This window comes from Neovison vison, chromosome 12 (assembly GCF_020171115.1).
Source record: "Neovison vison isolate M4711 chromosome 12, ASM_NN_V1, whole genome shotgun sequence".
Taxonomy (NCBI): domain Eukaryota; kingdom Metazoa; phylum Chordata; class Mammalia; order Carnivora; family Mustelidae; genus Neogale; species Neogale vison.
The window spans coordinates 94,759,813-94,785,123 of NC_058102.1; the positions used below are offsets into that span (position 1 = coordinate 94,759,813).

A 25,311-nucleotide genomic window follows, 5' to 3' on the forward strand; every position below is an offset into this window, starting at 1 on the left:
AATCTGTTTATGAGACACAGGGATATCCAGATATTAAACAAATCAAACAAGTTTTCTCATAAATATTGGGTTGATTCCTGGTTTACATTTTATTTTATTTTATTTTTTTTTTATTTTTTTTTTTTTTAAGATTTTATTTATTTATTTGACAGACAGAGGTTACAAATAGGCAGAGAGGCAGGCAGAGAGAGAGAGAGGAGGAAGCAGGCTCCCTGCTGAGCAGAGAGCCCGATGCGGGGCTCGATCCCAGGACCCTGGGATCATGACCTGAGCTGAAGGCAGAGGCTTTAACCCACTGAGCCACCCAGGCGCCCCCCTGGTTTACATTTTAGACTCTACTAATATTTCACACATTGTTTCTGTTCAACTAATTTCAGAACTTCATGAAAAAGTTGAATGGTAGGTTGGGTAAGAGGGTACCACAGTGGGAGCCTTTTTTCCAAGGCTGGCACGTGAATGAAGTACCTGCAAATCATAAAAAGAAACAAAATAGCTTTAAAAACAAGAATTTCACATTGGTCACATCGGCACGTATACACTCACTGGCGTAGGGCTGTTGGATATGGGGGTCTAAGCTGCAAGATTTGGCCAACATTTTCAGTTGTTTGATCTCCCCTGTTGGGTGACCTAGAAGATCTCAGACATGCGTGCCTTTTAGCTCATTGAGACACTTGACAATAGCAAAGGAAATGGATTTCATTCACGATGTATCCCTTATCAAGGCATGAGTACGGAAGCCAGGACGGTCCTCACCACAGTGTGGGCTGAGGCTCCTGCTTCTTGTTTCCTTGGGCAATACACAGGAAATTGAAATAAGAGGGTCAGGTTGCGAAGGGTAGGGTTCATCCCCACCGCCTTAGTAAAAGTTTGGGAAAGGCCAAGCGAAGAAACAAAAGGGAGAAAGCCACGAGCCATCTGGTGATGGGTTAAAAAACAGGCTCTCAACCCCTGGCTGCCTGCGCATTAGAATCACCTGGGAGGTTTTTAAAATGTCCATACTGGGCCCCACCCCTGAGGGTTCTCCATGGGACCTGGGTATCAGTATTTTTTCATAGTTGCTCTGGTGATTCTAATGCACGCAAGTTAATAAATAATTTTAAAACAAGGATCACAAACCTAAATGCCCAAGGTAACCCATTGGGAGGAAGGTCCGGTGAGAGTGGAGAGGAGGCAGGGCCACCAAGGGGTGCAGGGGGCAGCTGCTAGTGGGCTCCTGTCAACTGTTGTCACTCAGGAATGTGACACTGTTTTGGCAGTTGTTTGGATTTTTTTTTTTTAAGGATTTTATTTATTCATTCATGAGAGACACAGAGAAAGAGGCAGAGGAAGAAGCAGGCTCTCCAAGGAGCAGGGAGCCCAATGCAGGACTTGATCCCAGGACTCCGGGATCATGACCTGAGCCAAAGGCAGATGCTCCATCCTCTGAGACACCCAGGCACCCAGTTGTTTGGATTTTTAAATGTGCACAACTAACACTGGAAAATTGGACTGTGTGATACGGGCCACAGCACGGACGCAGCTTGAAGACATGATGCTAAGGGAAAGAAGCCAGACACAGTAGGAGTAAGCCGTGTATCTTATGATTCTGTTTGCGTGAAATGTCCAGAATACACAAATCCTCAAGGAGAGAAGGTGGATTCGTGGTTGCCAGGGGCTAGGGGAGGGGACCATGGCATGTGACTGCTTAATGGGCACCGGGTTTCTTTAGGGGTGATGAAAATGTTCTGCAATTAGACAATGGAGATGGTTGCACAACATCGTGAAATGTATTAAAAGCACACTTTAAAATAGTGAATTTCACGCTCTATACATTTTACCTTTAAAAAAAAAAAAGAGGAAAAAAAATAGGTTGTGTGGACCAATTCTGAGCAGGCCAAACAAATCCCTTTTATAGGAGCCAGAGTGGAACCTAGGATGTAAAACCACATGGAGGAAAAACAAGGTCCACAAATTGGGCCAGAATGTTTTAGAAAGCCATTCTAGGGCCATAATGTATGCCTCTACAACATTTTATGTCTGCACCAGGACTGGGAACAAAGCTATGCCTGCAGTACCCTTTTCATCTTAAGGCCAAGGCAAGCTGGGTGTTTCTCTTGATAAGTGCTGATGCGGAGCTGAGCAGCTGCCCGCCTAGAAATAGAAGGAGGAGGCCCTGAGGTGTAGAACCCACAGGCTGGTGAAACCTAAGCTCGTTAACCTTAGCTCTTCCTTACTGTTTGCTGACTGAGGAAGAGAGGGGTGAAGGAGACAAACAGAAAGTAATAGCCAGGCTTGTTAATTGTTTCTCCTTTATCAGCTGTGGTTTGCTTCCCCACACCCCCAGTGCTTCAGTTAAGTTTGCCATCCCTAACTCGTCTTCCCTTTTTGTAGGATTTGTTCCTCTTGATTCCTCACAGCATGTGAAAATCATAACTATTTCTGGGAGGGGCTGGCTGCCACAAAGACAATGAAACAGGAACAGTTCTTGGAGAAGAGTGTGAGGTTTCCTTAATCTTTTCTAGCCTGGGAATACACTTTAAATGGCAGTGGTTCTTAGAGCTCCCCCTAACCCTGCCTTACCACAGGTCAAATTGAGATGCTATTAAACACAAAACCAGAATTGCCCATCTTCGCTTCTTCTAAAGATTCTGTCTGAAAATCAGAAATGAGCGGATGCTACTGCAGATTACATTCAGACTTTTCTTACCTGAATTCTTCTCTGTAGTCGTTCCTAATATACTCAGCTAAAGTCTTGCTGTGCTTCAGGCAGCTCCTGAGGATGTAAAATTGCTGATACAGCAGAACTGCTTGGCTGGGACTTAGCAGCGGAAATGAAGCTGAAAGCCCCTTTACCATTTGTTTCACAATACTGGCCACGAAAGTGATCTAAATGAGAAAAAGCAGTTACATGTAGGCTACATGCCACCGATAAGGCACCTGTTTCAGCTGGGCCCTCCCCTCTAAAGCTAGGCCAAAGTCCTCACCACCCCTACACCAGTACTCTTGCCTGTTTCTCATGGAAACAGCACCAGACCATAGACCAGTTTGGTTTACCATTCACGCCCCCCCCCTCCCAAGCAGAAGCTGAATGAATACTGACTGTCAAGGAACTTTGGCTCCAATGTAAAAGGAGAACACTGGATAGAAGGGGAGCTTGGAAGGGTCCAAGGCCTCCTCCAGGGTGGAAGATGGTTTCTCTTCTCTTCTACTGTGAAGGACAAATGGCCCACCAAGATAAACTCCCTGTGACTTCGAAAGAGGGTTCCTCCAAGGTGGTTGTTCTCAAAATTTAGTATGCATAAAAATCACCTAGGCAGCTCAATAAACATGCGGAATCCTGAGCCCCACCTCCAGATGTTTACCATAGACAATTCTGATGCCTTTGTTCCTCAGGCAACGCCTTGAGAAACACTAAGTGAAAAAGCAAAGAAAACCAGGCTTGACACAAGCAAGCGATGTTGACGTCCCTATTAGCTGGGGTTTTCATCGAGAGTATGTCTGCTATCATTTCTGAGGGGGAAATTAAAATGGAAATAGTAGCAATAATGTGAAGTTATTGAGTTGTTCTCACACACCATAAAAAGTCATTTACAACAGAACCAAGGGGCATCTGGCTGGCTCCATTGTTAGAGCATTTGACTCTTGATCTTGGGGTCATGAGTTCAAGCCCCCACATTGAGTGTAGAGATTAGTTTACAAAACAGACAGACAGACAGCCACACACACACACACACACACACACACACACAAACACACACACACACACAGAACCAAATAACAAAATCCAAGAATAAAGGATTCCACAAGTCTTTTTTTTTTTTTTTTGAGGGGGGCACATTTTTAAACAACAACCCATAAATGTAGGCACTTTGAAAACAGGAAGGCACTCTAGTGTCCATTTAAGCTCTAACCAGGTCCCTTTACATGCCCATTAAATTAGTATCAATAAACATGTTGCCTTTTCTATTGATGTTGCTATTGGCCCTTCTGAAGTAGTGATGAGGGAGCAGGAGGCTGGCTGAAGACAAAGCAAAAGCTGGCACCTTGCACCCCCTCTCCACCTGCTCCCCCTCGGTAATATGTGTAGCATTGCTCAGGCACCCCTGACTGCCATAAATGATAAACAAATAGTTAACTTGCAGAGATCACAATCCTGCAAGACAGTAGTCTCCCTTGGTTTACAAATGTCCTAGAGATCTACAAACAAAGAAGTTACCTTTTCAATAGCACAAATTTCCAGAGGCAAATAACTCAGTTCCTCAAGCCCTACTGTCTCCCTCCCCACCATAAACAAAACTGGAGGAGGCTGAGGTAGAAGGGAATGTAAATATAGTTAAATTTCTTCTAAACCCAAATCTCACTAACAAAGACGCTTGATAGCAGAAATGTGAATGGTTTGCCTAAAGACAACATTGATCAAGCCACGAGGGCAAGGTAACAAGGTATCAGGGCACCTTATAGGCCCTCTTTAGCATATGAAAGCTCTGTTGAAACCTCCCTTCCCCTCACCTCCCCCCAAAGGCAAGGTACATAACCTGCCAACTCTCACAACCCGGGGCAGCAGCTCTTCCTGCCCACTGGTCCTGTCCCCGTGCTTTAATAAACCACCATTTTGCACCAAAGATGTCTCAAGAATTCTTTCTTGGTCATTGGCTCCGGACCTCAGCCCACTGAACCTTACCTAGGTTCTAGAACTTCATCAGTAGGACAGGTGGTTTGGAGTGGGTTCTCCCCAGTCCAGATCTGTTTACTTGTATTGACTAAATACTGCATCAGGGAAACACAGATTGAGGTTGGGGAGTCTGGAGTAGTAGAACAAAGCAACGACCTTTTGGGGATTAAATCTGTAACTTCTTTTGCATCTTGCTCTTACCAAGCAAGATAATCAGCCAGAACTGACTGACATACAGGTAGATTCAATAATCGCAACAGTTTTCTTGCTTGCACATTTCTCTCAAATGGCCAGTTTCTACCCATACTCTTTAGAATGGAGTTAATATTGAAACATTGAACAGTGTAGTGGTCCTTTTGCCACCTTTCATCCTGGCATACTTTATGGTCACAGACTGGCTTCATACTCAATTCCTTTGGTGAACCAACCCTAGAGGTTGATAAAGAAACTTCCCTGTGGCTTGAAGTCTTCACATATCAGACTTCACATATCAGTTCAAATGATAGAGTCTGCAACCACTGTACAGAAAAAGGAAGGGTCTTGCATCTTGCACATAAGAGCTTCTGTTGCTATGAATGGCTAGAACTTTATGATACTCCTTGAAGTGAAGAGAAACTAGTTACCGTCTGTGTGCTGCTAAAGGAGCCAAGTCTACAGGCTCAGTCTCTGTATAAGGCAGCTGGCTGTTAAACTGACAAGGGTACCTACCCTCTGGCCTTAACCAGACGTTTGTAAACATATGCCACAGGGATCTGGCAAGAAAATCTGCATTCCCAAGGACATGTTCAGCATAACTACAGAAAATACCCCAAGTAGGGAACCACTGATGGCCAACATGTTTGTATATGAAAAGAGAACATATTATGCCATGTCAAATCCTCCATTAGCAATGAAAATTTAGTTGGGATTACTACTTTTTGAAGAGATCTCCAATTAATGTATGTTGATTGGATATATGAATATATGAATGAATGAAGGAAAATTAAATTTGGGGAAATGAGAAGAGATTAAGAGAGGAAACTTTTTTATAGAATTAATTCAGAAGGTATTTTACTCAATATCCGTTACGTTCCTACCACAACAGACATAGCTCCCACCCTCGTGGCACTTGGAGTCTGTTGGGGGAGAATGACATCGTGTCAGTCTTGACAGACTAGGTTGTACTGTGGTAACAAATTTCAGGAAATTTTGTGGTAACAAATTTCACAACAGTTTACTACTTGCTCACATTGTATGTCCCTTATGGGTTGGCAGGGGGTTGTACTCATTGTAGTCACTGAGGACTCTCAGTGCTGCCACTCAACACGCCAGAGAAGCTTGCACTTGCTCTTAAACCTTCTGGCAAGAAGTGACACAGGCTACTTATACTCATATTCCATTGGCAAAAGCAAGAACAGAGATCTACCTAATTTGAGGTGGGGAGGGCAGTACAATCCTACTGTGTGCCTGGAAGGAGAGAGAGCCAGAATGTATGTGGGCACTAATGTCTATATAGGGAAGAACCAGAAAGGAACGCCAACAAATGCCAACTGCAAGAGTAACAAGACCTCTGAAGGGAAGGAAGAGGTCTTCTTCCCAAGCTATGACAATGTGTGCCGATAATGGGGAATCTGATCTAGTCAGAGGTGAGAAAATCATCCCCCACCCTGTCCCAGGAAGGGACACTGAGGCCTAAAGGATGAGTAGGAGTTAATGTGGAAAAAGGAGGGAAAAGCATTTCAGGCAGAGGAGGAATGGTGAAGGTCCTGTAATGGAGTTGGGGGTGCTGGAGGTGGGCAGTGAGTAAGAGGCCCACAAAGGGAGAGTGAGGGACTAGATGAGCCTTGTAGGCTCTTTTTTTTTTTTTTTTAAGATTTTATTTATTTATTTGACAGAGAGAGATCACAAGTAGGCAGAGAGGCAGGCAGAGAGAGAGAGGAGGAAGCAGGCTCCCTGCTGAGCAGAGAGCCCGATGTGGGACTCGATCCCAGGACCCTGAGATCATGACCTGAGCTGAAGGCAGAGGCTTAACTCACTGAGCCATCCAGGCGCCCCTGTAAGCTCTTTTTTATGAGAGATTAAAGCAAGGCATGACATAATCAGATTTTTTGGAATACATCTCTTTGCTAGTCTGGTGGGAAGATAGGGACGGACCACATGATGTAACTGTAATGTCAAAGACAGAGACAGTGGTACTATGGACCAGGATGGCAGTAACCAGGACAGAGAGCCCCAGTGATCCCAGTGTTAATTCATACTTGCCAACTCATACTCGGTGTTTAACATAAATGTTCACGGTGGCTCAGTCGGTTAAGCAGCCTGCTCTTGATTTCAGCTCAGGTCATGGTCTCAGGACCCTGGGATCCAGCCCTGCTCAGTGGAGAGTCTGCTTGAGGAAGCTCTTCCTCTCCACTGCCCCTCCCTCCTGCTCGTTCTCACTCTCTCAAATAAATAAATTAATCTTTTTAAAAAAGACAAATGTTAATATTTTCACTTATTTATGCAGCCAATATTTTAATGCATTCTGTTTCCTACAGAATATATCTTAGGATTTTTCATGAAGTGAAGATCACATTTAAGAGATCATTTCAGGGGGTTCCTGTGTGGCTCAGTTGGTTGAGCATCTGACTCTTGATTTTGGTTCAGGTCTTGATCTTAGGGACATGAGATTGAGCCTGGCATCTGGCTCTGTGCTGAGTGGAGCCTGCCTAAGATTCTCTCTCCCTCTCTCTGCCCCTCCCTGCTCATGGTCTCTCTCTCTCTCTCTCTTTAAAAAAAATTGTTTTTTTAAAAAGGATATCATTTCAGTACCTTAAGCACTTAGAACCCAAATATAAAAATGCTTTTTAAAAATTAAATAATAAAATAATCAGATTTACATTTTGCTTCTGCTTTATAAATATCACTACTTATAGAGAAAATTTGCATTTTATTAAGTAAGCACAAGAGCACCTGTTTAATTAGCTGTGAGTGGTGGTCTTGTTTCTGCTTCCCCGTACTTACTGTGGGAGGACGACTCTGGAGGAAGGACATCATCCAGCTAATAGCAAACTTAGTGGATCCCAATCCAAGAGTTCCCTGAAAGACTCGAGGAAATAAACAAGTTGTATTCATGAAGTCCAAATTGTACACGAAAGGATATTCATTCTCAAATACATTTTATCTTGATTAATGAAATCTCTATAATCAGTATTTAGCAAAAAATTTAAAAAGTAAAATCAGAAGGCACGTGGGTGGCTCAGTGGGTTAAACCTCTGCCTTCAGCCCAGGTCATTGTCTCAGGGTGCTGGGATCGAGTCCCGCATCGGGCTCTCTGCTCTGTAGGGAGCCTGCTTCCTCCTCTCTCTCTGCCTGCCTCTCTGCCTACTTGTGATCTCTCTCTCTCTGTCAAATAAATAAATAAAATCTTCAAAAAAAAAAAGGTAAAATCAGTATTTAGGGAGATAAACTGGATGAGTACTTGAGAGCAAAAGTAGTATCACTTATGTTAGCTGACTTTGGAGACCATCTCTAATACAAATATATTAAAGGTATATTATTATTCATATGATATAGAATCATAGGTATGTAGTAGTCATATGATATATATAACAATCATATAATATAACATATATGATAAAAAATATGTGTGGTACCTGCTGAAAGACAAGAAGTATCTCATATAAAAGTGCTGTAGCTGTGTCTGTATATTCCACGATAAGCTTCTGTAACTGGAATTTTAAATAATAAGACAATATAATTAGCAGATCCCAAAAAATGGTAATTTCTCCTGGTTGCCATTAGGTACTTACAAAAGAATTTTTGATTAACTGAAAATAAAATGAGTGTGGTCAGTTTTCCTATTCTGTTTGGTTCAGATAGTCTCAAAACAAATGAACAAACAAAAATGGCTCATAGAAAGACTACACATTGAATAATGTCTATGAAAGTGGATCAGGGAAAAACGATATAGAATGCTACCACACAAAAAACCCCTGCACACTTGATTTGCAAAATCATTCAGATCAATAACCCTACCTCATTTCAACACTATTGAAATATGCTCCCTAGAATTAAGGTGGGGGATTCTCTGGGTAATTTGGGCTTAAGCCCAGCATGAACTACAACTCCCTTTGTGAAATGGGTAAATATAGGGTTTAGAGATTTTTTCCCTTTTTTTCTTGCAAGAACTCCAGTTAGTGAGGCTGTCTTCTAGCCTCAAGTAACTCTTCTGGCCCATACACCACTTGGTGCATGAGAGCTGTGCCTGCGGGCATTGATAGAGGCTAACACATCTTCCCTGACAGTATTCTTTGCAAGAAAGAGCTCTAGCTTGAAATCTCCCACTGTGTTAGACCTTGAAACCAAAATGTATATGATCTGCTCATGGCTACACCAATAGCCCAGGCACAAAAGATCACCAAGTCCAAAAGCAGGAAATTCAGACCTATATATTCTGCCCACTACATATTTTTATAGGGATATACCATAGGCAATCAAGTCAGCTAATCCAAAACCAAACAAAACCATTGTTTCCCTTTTGAACCTACTTTTCTTGCTGTAATTCTTATCAGATACCCAGCCAGAATCTAAAAGTCATCCAATCTTCACAATTTATTTTCAATATCAAACATCAGTGCAATTTCCTAAAAATTTCTGGAATCTATTCCCTTTGCAACTACCATCCCTTTTGTTTTCTTCATTAATTTACTCAACAAATATGTGTCCGACACTGTGCTAAGTGTTGGGGATACAGTAGGGAGCAGCAGAGACATGGACTGTGCCATCATGGAAGATAGTCTAACCACAGTCTAACAATCAAATAAATAAATGCATAGTTGCTAATTGAGAAAGAGTTCTGAAACAAGAGTATAGGAAGTTAGGAGAGCTCTAAAATGAAAGCCTAAGTCTCATTTTGGGGGTCGAGGATAGCTTCACTCTGGCCTCTATCATTCCTCACATGGATGTCTGCACTAGCTTCTTAGCCCTGCCTGAGTCTTGCTTCCACCCCAGTCTTTAAACCCTAATATTACTTATTCTGCTGTTGAAAATGGTATCATAGGTACTCCACATAGTCTCTAATATTCATATATATGAATAGTTCTATAATATTCACACATATGAATATTATATTCATGTTATATTTAATTAACCTCTGTCTCTCTAACCAGACTATAAACCAGTGAGGGCAGAGATTGTGTCTGTTTTGCTTCTTGTTTGAACCCCACTGCCTAGCACACTGAGTTTCAATAAGAATTTACTGAATGAATGAATAAATTTAAGAGTTTTCTAAAACATAACTCTGTTTGTCTAAGAACTATCAAATCATATCCCATCTTTTAAAAAAAATCAGAACTAATAAAAATAAACTAATAAAAATCTGATTTATTCTCTCAGAATATGTGCTTTCTAGGTAGTCTGATATTTCTAATGTTTTAGTAAAACCTTAGAAAAACAAGTAATTCTCACTAAGTTTGCACTACTTAGGTAAGGAGATGGTAAACTAAGGCAAGAGAGTTAAAATCTCTTTAAGATTGTTCTTTTGGGAGCCTGGGTAGCTCAGTTAGTTAAGCGTCTGCCTTTGGCTCAGGTCATGATCCCAGGGTCCTGGGATCAAGTCCTGCATCGGACTCCCTGCTTCTCCCTCTTTTTGTCCCACTCCCTCCCTCCTGCTTCTGTGCACTCTCTCTTTCTCTCTCACATTCTCTGTCAAATAAATAAAATCTTAAAAAAAAAAGACAGTGCTTTTTTACTATTAGACCCCTAGTGTGGAATTACATATACATAAATATTTTGTATAGAGGCAGATTTATCTAATACGTACTAAATCTAATTTATCTAATACATACTAATTATCTAATACATACTAATTATCTAATTAATTATCTAATACATACTAAATACTAATTATTTTCCTTAGTATACATACTTTTTTTCTTAGTATACATACTTTAAAACATATAAAATAAATATATATTGATATTGACAGAATACCTATCTACGTTTTGAGGTTAATGGCAAAATATTTACTCTTTGATTTACATTAGAAGACAAGAAGCCAGGGAACCCCTATATATTATATTTAGTCTACCCCCAAATTCTCATCTCACCTTAGCATCAAAAGACATCTCAACTAAAGTTGAATCAGCCACCAACTGGATATCAAACACAGGACAAGATTTTGGAATCCGAGGTTCACTAATTAAAATTACCAAAAGATTAAACAGTGTTCCCCTGAAAAAATAAATAAAAGGCAATTAATGAATAAAGTTTGAAAAGAAAAACAGTAAAGCCAAGTTTGTAGGCACTGAATATAACTAAAAGTATAAAGCATTGCAGACCATTCTTTTATTTATTTATTTATTTATTTATTTGACAGACAGAGAGATCACAAGTAGGCAGAGAGGCAGGCAGAGCAAGGGAGAGAAGAGGAAGCAGGCTCCCTGCCGAGCAGAGGGCCCGATGCAGGACTCGATCCCAGGACCCTGAGATCATGACCTGAGCCGAAGACAGCGGCTCAACCCACTGAGCCACCCAGGCGCCCCAAGCATTGCAGACCATTCTTGACTGAACTTTTGGATCCTTGGACATGCAGACAATGGAGTAGTGGTAAAACATTTAAATGAAAATATATAATTTCTTGGTCTTTTGACTCAAAGCAAGTTTTATATATATATATTTTTAAAGAGTGTGTGCATAAGTGCAAGAGCATGGAAGGAGGTGTAGAGGGAGAGAGAGAGAGAATCTTCAGCAGGCTCCACGCCCAGCAAGCAGTCTGACAAGGAGCTCAATCTCATGACCCTGAGATCATGACCTGAGCTGAAATCAAGAGTCCATCACTTAACAGACTGAATCACCTAAACACCCCTCAAAGCAAGTATAGTTCTATAAGTTCACATAGCTTAGAAAACTTAGTAAGTCTGGACTTAAGGGAAATTTGGGTGATACCCCTCAAAGCAAGTATAGTTCTATAAGTTCACATAGCTTAGAAAACTTAGTAAGTCTGGACTTAAGGGAAATTTGGGTGATTTCAATTAAAGCAGTATTTTCCAAAGGGCTCTTTTTGCACCCCCACAAAGGGCTTTTTATGGACTATTAATCCCAGGCAAATGATAGTCAAGATAGATTCTGTGATAGAAGAGGTATAGGAGATACTTGGTTAAACCAAATTCATTGAATATCTTTACTGTTGGACTTCTCAGAAGCTTTAATACGCTCACATGCACTGTTTATCTCCAGGACAAAGAAACTGCTTTATGAAGCATTTCTTAAAATGCTTATTTAATCATAGGGTTTTATTGACTCTAGAACTCTTTAAAAATTTTTTTTAAAGTTTTTATTTATTTACTTGACAGACAGATCACAAGTAGGCAGAGAGGCAGGCAGAGAGAGGGGGGAAGCAGGCTTTCTGCTGAACAGAGAGCCCAATGTGAGGCTTGATCCCAGGACCCTGAGGTCATGACCTGAGCCGAAGGCAGAGGCTCAACCCACTGAGCCACCTAGGCACCCCTCTTTTTAAAATTTTTTAATTGAAATAGTTGACATGTTAGTTTCAGGTATACAAGATAGTGACTCAGCAATTATATACATTATCAGATTCTTACCATAATAAGCATAGTTACCATCTGTCACCAAATGAAGTTATTACAGTATGATTAACTATATTCCCTATGCCATACTTTTCATGCCTTGACTGGCTTATTTTAAATTTGTACTTCTTAATCCCCTTTACCTATTTTACACATTGCCCCCATTCCCCTCCCATTTGGCAACCACTTGTTCTCTGTATTTATGAATCAGTTTCTCTTTTTTGTTGTTATCTGTTTGTTGGTTTACTTTGTTTTTTAGATTCCACATATAAGTGACATCATATGGTATTTGTCTAACTTATTTCACTTAGGGTAATACCCTCTAGGTCCATCCTTGTTGTCACAAATGGCAAGATTTCATTCTTTTTTAAAAAGTTTAAATATCTTCTTTTTTTTCATTTTTAATACATTTTTTTTCCAATTTATTTATTTTCAGAAAAACATTATTCATTATTTTTTCACCACACCCAGTGCTCCATGCAAGCCGTGCCCTCTATAATACCCACCACCTGGTACCCCAACCTCCCACCCCCCCCGCCACTTCAAACCTCTCAGATTGTTTTTCAGAGTCCATAGTCTCTCATGGTTCACCTCCCCTTCCAATTTACCCAAATTCCCTTCTCCTCTCTAACGCCCCTTGTCCTCCATGCTATTTGTTATGCTCTACAAATGAGTGAAACCATATGATAATTGACTCTCTCTGCTTGACTTATTTCACTCAGCATAATCTCTTCCAGTCCCGTCCATGTTGCTACAAAAGTTGGGTATTCATCCTTTCTGATGGAGGCATAAAACTCCATAGTGTATATGGACCACATACATTTTAAAACTTATTTTTATTAACATATACTATATTATTTGCCCCAGGGGTACAGGTCTGTGAATCATCAAGCTTATACATTTCCTAGCACTCACCATAGCACATACCCTCCCCAATGTCCATAACCCAACCATCCTCTCCCTAACCCCCATCCCCCAACAACCCTCAGTTTGTCTTGTGAGATTAAGAGTCTCTTATGGTTTGTCTCCTTCCCGATCCCATCTTGTTTCATTTTTTCCTTCCCTACCCCCCAAAACCCCTGCCTTGCCTCTCACATTCCTCATATCAGAGATCATATGATAATTGTCTTTCTCTGACTGACTTATTTCACTCAGCATAATACCCTCTAGTTCTATCCACATCATTGCAAATGGCAAGATTTCATTTCTTTAGATGCCTGCCTAGTATTCCATTGTATATGTATGTATATGTATGTATATATGTGTGTATGTGTATATACTCTTCCTTATCCATTCATCTTTTTTTTTTTTTTATTTTTTTTTTTTTATTTTTTAAAGATTTTATTTATTTATTTGACAGAGAGAGACCACAAGTAGGCAGAGAGGCAGGCAGAGAGAGAGAGAGAGGAGGAAGCAGGCTCCCTGCTGAGCAGAGAGCCCGATGCGGGACTCGATCCCAGGACCCTGAGATCATGACCCGAGCCGAAGGCAGTGGCTTAACCCACTGAGCCACCCAGGCGCCCCCTATCCATTCATCTTTTGATGGACATCTAGGTTCTTTCCATAGTTTGGCTGTTGTGGACATTGCTGCTGTAAACATTCAGGTGCACGTGCCCCTTCAGATCACTACATTTGTGTCTTTGGGGTAAATACCCAGTAGTGCGATTGCTGGGTCATAGGGTAGCTCTATTTTCAACTTTCTGAGGAACCTCTCTACTGTTTTCCAGGGTGGCTGCATCAGCTTGCATTCCCACCAACAGTGTAGGAGGGCTCCCCTTTCTCTGCGTCCTTGACAACATCTGTCGTTTCCTGACTGGTTAATTTTCGCCATTCTGACTAATGCAAAGTGATACCTTATTGTGGTTTTGATTTGTATTTCCCTGATGCAGAGTGATGCTGAGCACTTTTTCATATGTCTGTTGGCCATCTGGATGTCTTCTTTGCAGAAATGTCTGTTCATGTCCTCTGCCCATTTCTTGATTGGATTATTTGTTCTTTGGGTGTTGAGTTTGATAAGCTATTTATAGATTTTGGATACTAGCCCTTTATCTGATATGTTGTTTGCAAATATCTTCTCCCATTCTGTCAGTTGTCTTTCGGTTTTGTTGACTGTTTCCTTTGCTGTGCAAAAGCTTTTGATCTTGATGGTCCCAATAGTTCATTTTTGCCCTTGCTTCCCTTGCCTTTGGCAATGTCGATTTCATTCTTTTTTATAGCAAAATAATATTCCACTATATATATACACAACACCTTCTTTTTTTTTCTTTTTTTAAAAGATTTTATTTATTTATTTGACAGAGAGAGATTACAAGTAGGCAGAGAGGCAGGCAGAGAGAGAGAGGAGGAAGCAGGCTCCCTGCTGAGCAGAGAGCCCGATGCGGGACTCGATCCCAGGACCCTGAGATCATGACCTGAGCCGAAGGCAGTGGCTTAACCCACTGAGCCACCCAGGCACCCTACACAACACTTTCTTTATCCATTCATCTATTGGTAGATATTTAGGTTGCTTCTGTACCTTGACTATTGTAAATAATGTTGCAGTAAACATAGGGTTGCATACATCTTTTTGGATTAGTGTTTTTGTTTTCTTTGGATGACTACCTAGAAATAGAACTGGACCATATGGTACTTGTAGTTTTAGTTTTTTGAGGACCCTCTATCCTGTTTTCCAGAGTGGGTGCACCAATTTATATTCCCAACAATAGCACCAAAAAAAAATGAGGAAAAAAAGCTTTTCTTTTAAACAAGGCATTTCAGGGCTTACTGCTCCACTGAAGTACTAGATATTAGTTAATAAAACTAATACTACTTTAAGTCTTTTCCATTCAAAACCAGTGTACTATCCATTAACCTACACTAATAACTCAAATTGTCACTATATGTTTGAATAATGTACCCTGTTATTTGAAAAGGAAAAGGAAAAAAAATCACAATCCAAATTGAGGATCCTGAGGGGATGAGGTTTGACGGTACCATCTTCATGTATTTTATATAATTCATGCATAGTTGAAAAGGAGCCAAATGCAGATCACTATGAAAATCAGCTGCCTAACTGAAGACAGTATCAGAGTAGCTTTGATGATGAGAGCAGTAAAAGAATTTATAGATAGGACTATATAAAAATCCTCTATCACCATAACCATTTTCATAATGGACTAAACGAGACTGTAAACAATCCCTGTTTAGTAATATTTGAGGCTTCCCAATCTTTTTATAATCACTTAAATCATCACCATGATTAGAAGTTCATGATTAACCAAAATTTTAATAAAAAGAATTCCTCTCCTTTTTTCAACGCAAAAAGCAAGTTAGTTCTTATATCTACAAAAGAAGAATCATGTCAGCACACTTCTCAAAAAAGCAGAGTATGTCCCACAGGATATTTGTTAATGTTTTATTCAGGCTACTTTAAAATGGCCAATCTTACTTTTAGAAGACCCTTCCAAAATCAACAAAATAGGGCACCTGGGTGGCTCAGTGGGTTAAGCATCTACCTTTAGCTCAGGTCATGATCCCAGGGTCCTGGGATCAAGATCAAGAGCCATGTGGGGCTTCCTGCTCAGTGCGGAGTCTGCTTCTCCCTCTCCCTCTGCCCCTCCCCCTGCATATGTGCTCTCTCTCTCTCAAATAAATAAATAATCTTTTTTTAAAAAATCAAAACATTTCAGTTAGAAGCTTTTCCTAATCTTAAGTTTGAAATGATAGTCCATTTACTGATTTATTTAATGTCCTTTGTTTTCAGCAACAGCTTCTTTTCAAAGTATCATATATCCAGGGTTAAAGGAAGGAACTCTCAAATTCTGGGTCACTTTCTGTGATAATATATGAATTTAACCTTAACAGTATTAAAGTAAGAATGGATTTATGGCATGTTTCAGGAAGAATTCAGTGAACTGAATTGAGCCAATAAAATCTTTACTTATAAAAAAAATAAAGAGGAAAATGCTGAAATGAGTAAATGCTTTTTTATTTGCTCAAATGGAATTTAGTTTGAAATCTACTCTTCCTGTCAACACTATTTAAAATACACGGGGTCAATAATAGAAGAAATCTTAATCTAAATGGTAGTTTCATCCCCAAAATACTTATTATAGAATTGACATCACATCCTTAAAATGTGCCAACAATTTTGATACTTTCATTGTGTAGATTGTTATTATTTCCAATGTGAGAATTTTGAATGCATTACAATATATTTTATAATACATATACAGACTTTGAAAGGCAAACTCATGATCTCATAAGTCACTCTGTGTTGTTTGTGGTTGGCAGAATTCTGATATGGCTTCCAAGATTTTTGCCCCTGGTATATGCACCCTAAATAATTCCTTCCTCTTAAGTATGGACAGGACCTGTGAATATATTAAGCTATTACTCTTGTGATTATGTTATGTTAGATGAGAAAGGTAAAGGGATTTTGCATACATAATTAAGGTTCCTAATTTGTTGACTTCTGAGGTAATCAAAGGGAGATTATCCTGGGTGAGCCTGATTATCCATTTGAGCCCTTCAAAGAGCTCTTAGAGCTTCTCTGAGCGCAGAGATAGTTTCTTGCCAAGAAGCAAGCAAGTTTATAAGGAAATTACTTCAGGCCACAAAGACCCAAGTGAGCTTGGAAGATAAGCCCAAGGCTCAGATGAGACTGCAGCCCTCGTCCGTTGTCACCTTGACTGCCACCTTGTGAAAACCAGAGCAAGGTAATCCAGCTGCGCTATGCCCAGATTTCCTGATCCACAAAAGTGTGGATAAACAGTTGATATTATTTTAAGCCACTGAGTTTATAGTAACTTGTTACAGGGTAATAGAAGATTAATGCGTTTATATTAGACATTAACTGTTAGTTAAGGCTACATGTAACATGACTTGACCCTATGCATATCAAAATTGGCTGAAACGTTAGTATTACAACCTGACTCTATTATAGCAATATAATATATGCATTGAAATACATGAAAAAAAAAACAAGAAATACATAAAATGAATTAGTCATCTCAGGAAAGAGGTTTACTGTAGTAGGACTGATGTGGCCAAACCAAATTAAGACAGAACAGTTGAAAAAGCAGAGGATAGTAAGAGTGATGATTCTTCAACTCAGAGAGAGGTAGGGATGAAAAGATGGACAAAAAGGGTAACATAATTGAGCAGTAATTCAGTGCGGCTAGATATAAATGTAAGAAGTCATCTTGAATCTCTGTCCTGGAGATTGGGGAAATGATACTATCAGCTGCATAAAGAAGTATACAGAGGGGGCACCTGACTGGCTCAGTTGGTGGAGCATGCAACTCTTATCTCAGGGTTATAAGTTCAAGCCCCACTCGGGGTTTAGAGATTACCTTAAAAAAAAAAGAAATCTTAAAAAAAAAAAAAGGTATTCTGAGAAAACAACAGTGTGTGTCTTCCCTGTTTTGCTGCAAAGCAGGGGTCAAGAAACTATGGCTTGTAGGCCAAATAGCCCAGAACCCGTTTTTATAAACAAAGCATTATTGGAACATAACTGTGCCCATTCATTTATAAATTGTCTATCATTCTTTTTATGCTGCAGTGGCAAAGTTGAATAGCTGCAGCAGACACTCTATGGCCTGAAAAGCCAAAAATGTTTATTCTATGGCCCTTTATAGAAATGTTTGACAATTCTGCAATCAGAGAAAGACAATTATCATATGATCTCCCTGATATGAGGAAGTTGAGAGGCAATATGGGGGGTTTGGGGGGGTAGGAAAGGAATAGATGAAACAAGATGGGATCAGGAGGGAGACCAACCATAAGAGACCCTTAATCTCACAAAACAAATTGAGGGTTGCCCGGGGAGGGGGGCGTTGGGTTATGGACATTGGGGAAGGTAGTATGTGCTATGGTGAGGCTATGAAGTGTGTAAACCTGGCAACTCACAGACCTGTACCCCTAGGGCTAATAATACATATATGTTAATAAAAAAATTAAAAATTAAAAAAAAAGAGAAATGTTTGGCTACTCTGGCGTATAGCATAGTATACCCATAGTCCCTGGCACAGAGCAAATTGCTTAAGAAATGTTCATGAGGTGTGCCTGGGTGGCTTAGTCATTAAGCGTCTGCCTTCGGCTCAGGTCAGGATCCTGGGGTCCTGGGATTGAGCCCCCATTGGGGCATTAGACTCCCTGCTTGTCAGGGAGACTGCTTCTCCCTCTCCCTCTGCTTGTGTTCCCTCTCTCGCTATCTCTTTCTGTCAAATAAATAAATTAAATCTTTAAAAAGAAAAATGTTCATGTTATTATCATCAAAATTCATTTGTAAAGTTCTCTAATAAATAGCCAGGACAAACAATAAAGTTTTTATTCTTCTCCCTGGTTCAAATGTTTTAGAACCCACGGCCCTCATTTTCCTTCCACTTTCTAATACAGAAAATTTAAATAAACAGTTGATGACAGTGGAAAAAAATTAAGATTATAGTCTGAACACTGGCTCAGGATATAATTCATAGTCTACAAACCATATAAAAAGGTCAAGCAGATATATGAAATATGCGAACACATATTTTCTGTGGCAAAGAATGCTATTGTCCCCCTACCACACATTATTTCATTGTTCTTTTTGATAATAGGTGTCCCTATCACCATCCAAAGTTTAGCTAACTACAGAGCCATGCAACTGCAGACACATCCAGCTTCTCTTGAGGCTAGATATGGTCATATGCCTAAAGTCCTCATCAGCAGAATGTGAGCAGAAAAATCTTAGATGACTCTCTTAAAAAGGAAATTTGCTTGCCTTCTACTTCTCTTTCTGCATCCCATAGGGTTTAATGAAGTCGTGAAGGTCAGCCAACTTCAACCATAAAGACAGAGATAGCATAATAAAATATGTCAGAGCAAAAAAAGGGAAGGAACCTAGGTCTCTGGCTGATCTCCTAGAGGAAATCTTGACTCTCTACTCTGGACTAGTATATGAAAAAGATGTAAATTTCTATCTTCTGTGGCCCACATATTTTAACATATCTTTATCATAGCAGCTTACTCTATATGTTAATAAACCCTCCCGCTGTCACTCACTTCAAGGTCACACAATTATATATTAAATGAAGCTACTATTAACTCCTGCCTTTGCAATGTGATCTTTCTGTTATGTGGGGTTACAGGTACTCTGTAAAATTCTAGTAGAGAACCCCTGGCTTTTAATGTATGATGGGGCATTTGGGCTTTTTCAAGTTCACCAGACAATGACAAAAGATAAAATTATGCTAAGAGAATCTCTGTGCCCTTAATAATCCAGAGAGCCTGGGAGAACTCACTATGTTCCGTGTTCATCACAGAAGGAAGTGGAAAGACAAAGGAATTTAATATACTTATAAGGGGTTTGGACAGAGAACTAAGAAAGCTATGAGTTTTGGAAAACACTCAATAGAGTAGTTAATGGGTTGTAACTACAAGGTGCCAATGTCTCCTTAAAGACCTTACCTTGGGGTGCCTGGGTGGCTCAGTGGGTTAAGCCTCTGCCTTCAGCTCAGGTCATGATCTCAGGGTCCTGGGATTGAACCTCGCATCGGGCTCTCTGCTCAGTGGGAAGCCTGCTTCCCCCTCTCTCTCTGCCTACTGCTCTGCCTACTTGTAATTTCTTTCTCTGTCAAATAAATAAAATCTTTTAAAATAAATAAATAAATAAAAATAAAAGACCTTACTTTTTAGCTGCCAACGTGCTCAGGCGCGATGACTCAGTTTCTGTTTCTCTGAACATCAGGCCCAGAGTCTGTATAATTTCAATGCATGCTCTAGAAAACAAAGCAAAGAAAGCACAGGAGTGGCATGGTTGCATGACAAGTTCAGAACTTCACAAAATTAGTAACCCTTGATAAAATTGCTCTCATATCTATATAGAAAACATATGGGAAGGAAATTCTGTTTGTTAATTGTCAACATTGGTTGAGTCCCTACTCTGTGATTGCTACATAGTAAACACTCAACAATATTTGTTGAGTGAATTAATTAATAGCTGAATATCAGAATTGCAAGTCATTTTCATAGTGTTTTTGGTCCTTAACATTTTTTTCTGATAATCACACGCTATTTTAAAATTATTTTTAGGGGAGCCTGGGTGGCTTAATTGGTTAAGCATCTACTTTTAGCTCAGGTCATGATCCCAGGGTCTTAGGATGGAGCTCCTTGCTCAGTGAGGAGTTTGCTTCTCCCTCTCCCTCTGCCACTTTCACTGCTTGTGTGCTCGTGCATGCACTCTCTCTGTTTCTCTTTCTATCAATAAATACATAAAATCCTAAAAATAAACAAATAAAATTATTTTTAATAATTTTAACTTTTTCCAATAAGTAATTTTTGGCTCAAAATTTCAAAGGTAAAAAAGAGAATTCAGTGAAAGTTGTTTTCTCTGATGCCTTTTTTTTCCCCTTTGGGACAACCAATATTACTAATTTTTTATATAGCCTTTCTTTATTTTTAAGATTTTATTTATTTAAGGGAGAAAGAGAAGAAACAAGTAGAGTAGGAACAGTGAGGGGAGGGGGAGAAGGAGAAGCAGACTCCCACCGAGCAGGGAGCCCAAAGTGGGGCTTGATCCCAGGACCCAAACACTTCACTGACTGAGCAACCCAGGTGCCCCTATAGCCTTTCTTTAAAAAGTAGAACAGGAACACCTGGGAAACTCAGTCCATTAAATGTCTGACTCCAGATTTCAGCTCAGGTCATAGTCTCAGGGTTGTGAGATCTAGTCCTGTGTCAGACTCTGAACTGGGCGTGGAGCTTGCTTAAGATTTTCTCTCTCCCTCTTCCTTTGCTCCTCCCACCCCCCCACGAAAAGTAGAACAAAATGAGTGCTATTTTTAAAAATCTATGTGAGGCAAAACTGGGATGCCAGGGTGGCTCAGTCGGTTAAGCCACTAGTTTCAGTACAGGTCATGATCCCAGAGTCCTGGGGTCAAGTCTCGGGCTCCTTGCTCAGCAGGGAGTCTGTTTCTCTTTCTGCCTCTGCCTGCCTCTCTGCCTTCTTGTGCGCACGCACACTCTGTCTCTCTCTCTCTCACAAATAAATAAATAAATAAATAAATCTTTAAAAAAATCTATGTGAAGCAAAATTTGCAGCACCATTAATCATTACTACAGTATATATTTTGCCCAGTGCCTTCCATTTATCTTCAGTACCCTCGGGGGAGAAAAATCTATGACTATCCAGTTAGTACTTACACCAGCTCATCGGCCCTTTGGCTTTTATTTTGCAGTGAGCTCTTATCCCTAGACTCTGGCAAGTACTCATGAAGTTTGTTCACCAGGAAATAGAAAAGGTCACTGGTCTGTGAAAGCAAGTAGGAAAGAAGATGGTCATTAGGTATCAGTTGGTAAAACTCTATCTTTACATAATAAAAATATGAAGATATTATTTATTCTCTGGAACCAAGTGAATTATAATACCTCTCATTAATAAAAGTGTAACCCAAAGTGAAAACACTTTTTACTAAAACCAGGAGACTACTGTCCTGGTGAGCAGAGCCCGAGCTAAAGCCTAGGGGGTGAGGCTAAGAGATGCCCCTTAGGCCCGGCTCTACTGTTAATACCGAAGACCCTCCAGACATAGGTATATAATCTCAGGCAAATCATTCAGTTACTTGCGAATACTAGATTAAATGGAGGCTCCTATAGTTCTGCTTTTCCAAAGTAATTTGACCTCTGTGAGGATACAATGAATAATGGCTAGAAAACATTTTTTTTAAAGATTTCATTTATTTGACAGAGAGAGAAAGACAGGGAGAAAGGGAAAACAAGCAGGAAGAGCGGGAGACAGTTGACAGAGAAGCAGGCTTCCCACTGGGCAGGAAGCCCGATGAGGGGGTCAACCCCAGGACCCTGGCATCATGACCTGATCAGAAGGCAGATGCTTAACAACTGAGCCACTCAGGCGCCCCTGGAAAAACACTTTTTAAACATGTTTGCTAACCTGCAAGTGAAGGCACAGCACTGGTATAGCCTAATGAAGACAGTGAAGAATGATACTAATAGTTCTGTTAATACAGTGGAAATGTCGATTGTCATCTCTGACAGAATAAACACTGACTTAAGCGTGCGTGAACCAGTTTTTTTGTGCTTCTGTGCAGTCTCATGAGATAAATCCGAGCATGAAATAAGCACTGGCCCATCAAATCAGGCAGGTTGGTACTAATGAGAAAGATAATGTAATTGCTTCTCTTTTCCTTTTCTCTCTTACTTATTTTCCCTGCCAGGACTTTTGTCGACTAGTGACAAATTAGACTCTGTTTAAAAAGGTATTACGTGTACCTTTATTTAGGTGCTAAGGCATGACAAGAGGCTGAGGATGGCAGGGGGAGAGAGGGACAGGAGGAGAAGGAGCAAGGTGTATGCCGGGCCCTCTGAGAACAGCTGCCGTTTACCAGGGCCCTGGTAATTGAGCACAGTGTGGTGGCTTTGTACACTAACTCTGAGGTCACACCCCAGTTCTGCCACTGGTTAGCTGTATGATATCTGGCAAATGACTTACACGCTCTATGACTCAGTTTATGTCTAAAATAGAGTTAATGTCACCTGGTGGGGGTTGCAGTAAGGTAGTATCTGTAACGCCTGAATGGTGCTCAGCACATCATAAGTGCTTAATAAATTTATCAGTTACTATTGTGATCTCCCACCTGCTCACTAGTTCAGGAAGTTTTATTTTATTTACAAAGTTTTGTTGTTGTTAGTTTTTAAGATTTTATTTATTTGACAGACAGAGATCACAAGTAGGCCGAAAGGCAGGCAGAGAGAGAAAGGGGGAAGCAGGCTCCCCGCTGAGCAGAGAGCCCAATGTGGGGCTCCATCCCAGGACCCTGGGATCATGACCTTAGCCGAAGGCAGAGGCTTTAACCCACTGAGCCATGCAGGCGCCCCTTATTTACAGTTTTATTTGTAAAGTATCTTCCACCACTCTGAAACAACATGGAGAAATCTCAAAACTGTTAGGCCAAAGGAAGCTAGCACAAAAGAGTACAGAGTGTACATTTCTGGGTAAGTGGAATCTGAGGACAGGCAAAACTGATCTGTAGTGACAGAAAGCACAATGATTGCCCAGGGCCATGGATGGGAGGAAACTGCCTGCCAAAAGGTATAAGGGAGCCTTATGGGGCTGTAGAAGGGGCTATAGCCTTGTGGGGTGATAGAAGTGTTCTAAATCTTGATTGGGGTGGTGGTTATATGGGTTTATACATTTGTCAAAACTCTTTAAACCAAACCCTTAAAATGAGTGCCTTTTATTATATGTCAATTATATCCCAATAGTTTCCAGTAAGCACATGAAAAAATACTCAACGTCATGAATCATTAGGGAAATGCAAATCAAAACTACAAATAATCAGAAAATAACAAATGTTGACAAGGGTGTGAGAAAACTAGAACCTGTGTGCATTGTTAGTGGGAATGTACAGTGGTACAGACACTGCAGAAAACAGTATGGTGGTTCCTCAAAAAATAAGAAATAGAATTACCAGAGGATTTAGTAATCCCACTTTTGGGTATAATCCCAAAAGAACTGAAGGCCAGGTCTCAGAGAGATTGACATACCCATATTCACAGTGGTAACATTCACAATAGCTTAAATGTGGAAGCAACCCAAGTATCCATCAACGGAGTATGGAAAAGAAAATGTGGTCTTTACATACAATGGAATATTATTCAGCCTTAAAAAGGAAGCGAGCTCCAACACTGATGAACCTGCGAGACATCCTGAGTGAAATAGGCCAGTGATAAAGAGACAAATACTGAGTGATTCCACTTCTGTGAGATACTTAGAGAAGCTAAACTCATAGATGCAGAAAGAAGAATGGTGTTGCCAGGGGCTGGGAGAAGGGATGAATGGGGAGTTATTGTTTAATGAGTATAGTTTCAGTTCTGCAAGATGAAAAGAGTTCTGGAGATGGCTGCATGAGGAGACAGTTCTTGGACCATATGCTTAAAAATGGTTAAAACTGTAAATTTTCTGTTATGTGTATTTTACCATAATAAAAAAAAATTGTTGAATTAAGAAAGAACCTCATGGAGGAAAAATAAAGGGTTAGGAAGGAACAGGAATGGAGAACTCTTTCATTCACTCATTCATTCATTGAACACATAACTACTGATTGCCAGCTATGTAGCAGGTGCTGTGCTAGGTAATGAGATACTACCTTGAGCAAAGCAGACATGGTATCTGTACTCCTAAAGCATAGTTTCAGTCAGTCTACCACAAAATGTTCTCATAATTTAAAATTTACTTGTGAAAAAAAAGAGAGAGAAAGAGAGATTACCTGAAAGAAAATTATACCCCATACAGATGATTTCAAATGGGGGAAATTGCGTGTGTGTGTGTGCATTTATAATACATAATATATTTATATACAATTATATATATTTGTAAGATTTTATTTATATGAAATTATTCTATGTATAATTTTCCATCATCTTGCTCAGGAACCAAAAATTAGAGGTGCCTCTGATCTCCCCACCCCAGTGAAGGTTCCTAAGGAAGCTTCACACAACCTCATGTTCTCCAGGGAGCCCAGCACAAAGGGGGAAAACCACTGCTTAAACATAAAGCCATGATAACTGTTTAAAGAAAAAAGCTCCTATGGGTGCCTGGGTGGCTCAGTCAGTTTAGTGTCTGACTCTTGATCTCAGCTTAGGTCTTGATCTCACGGTTGTGAGTTCAAGCCCCAGCCCAAGTGCAGAGCCCACTTAATAAAAAAAAGAAAAGAAAAGAAAAAAGCTCTGGAAGAAGATAAAAATGTTGACTTTTGTGAATTATATATGTTAACTCTGTGTAAATGAATATGAGACTAGATTGTGTTTATGGATTAGAGAGAGAGAACATAAGGCTACCAGGTCTTGGTGGCATGGTGGTGGGCAGGGGGCCCACACCATGTGTGGAAAGACCAAAAATAGGAGACTGCCCATATGCTTTTTATTTCCCTCTCTATTCATTTTGGCCTCTAATTTTTTTTAATCCTTTTTTTTTAAAGTAGGCTCCACGTCCCACGTGGGTCTTGAACGCAAGACCCTGAGATCAAGAGTCACATGCTCTACCAACTAAGCCAGCTGGGGGCCCCTTGGCCTCTCATTTTTGAAAGCTGAATTGGAAGATCAGTTTTAGTCCATCTAAGGACATTACCTTAAAGA

The 25,311-nt window shown here is 40.2% G+C and overlaps 1 protein-coding gene across 2 annotated transcripts in view; it reads right to left on the bottom strand.

Moving 5' to 3' along the window:
- Window positions 1–320: 320 nt before the first annotated feature.
- C12H12orf56 (chromosome 12 C12orf56 homolog) overlaps window positions 321–25,311 on the bottom strand; it is a 104,796-nt gene continuing 79,805 nt past the window's right edge. For both annotated transcript variants that reach the window (XM_044229397.1, XM_044229396.1), the window contains 7 exons: window positions 21,361–21,467; window positions 19,848–19,937; window positions 10,720–10,843; window positions 8,266–8,340; window positions 7,634–7,708; window positions 2,687–2,865; window positions 321–465 (listed from right to left, as the gene is read on the bottom strand). In XM_044229397.1, the coding sequence (XP_044085332.1) occupies window positions 339–465; window positions 2,687–2,865; window positions 7,634–7,708; window positions 8,266–8,340; window positions 10,720–10,843; window positions 19,848–19,937; window positions 21,361–21,467 (777 nt within the window). In that variant the 3' untranslated portion in view covers window positions 321–338. The remainder of the gene's footprint in view (window positions 466–2,686; window positions 2,866–7,633; window positions 7,709–8,265; window positions 8,341–10,719; window positions 10,844–19,847; window positions 19,938–21,360; window positions 21,468–25,311) is intronic.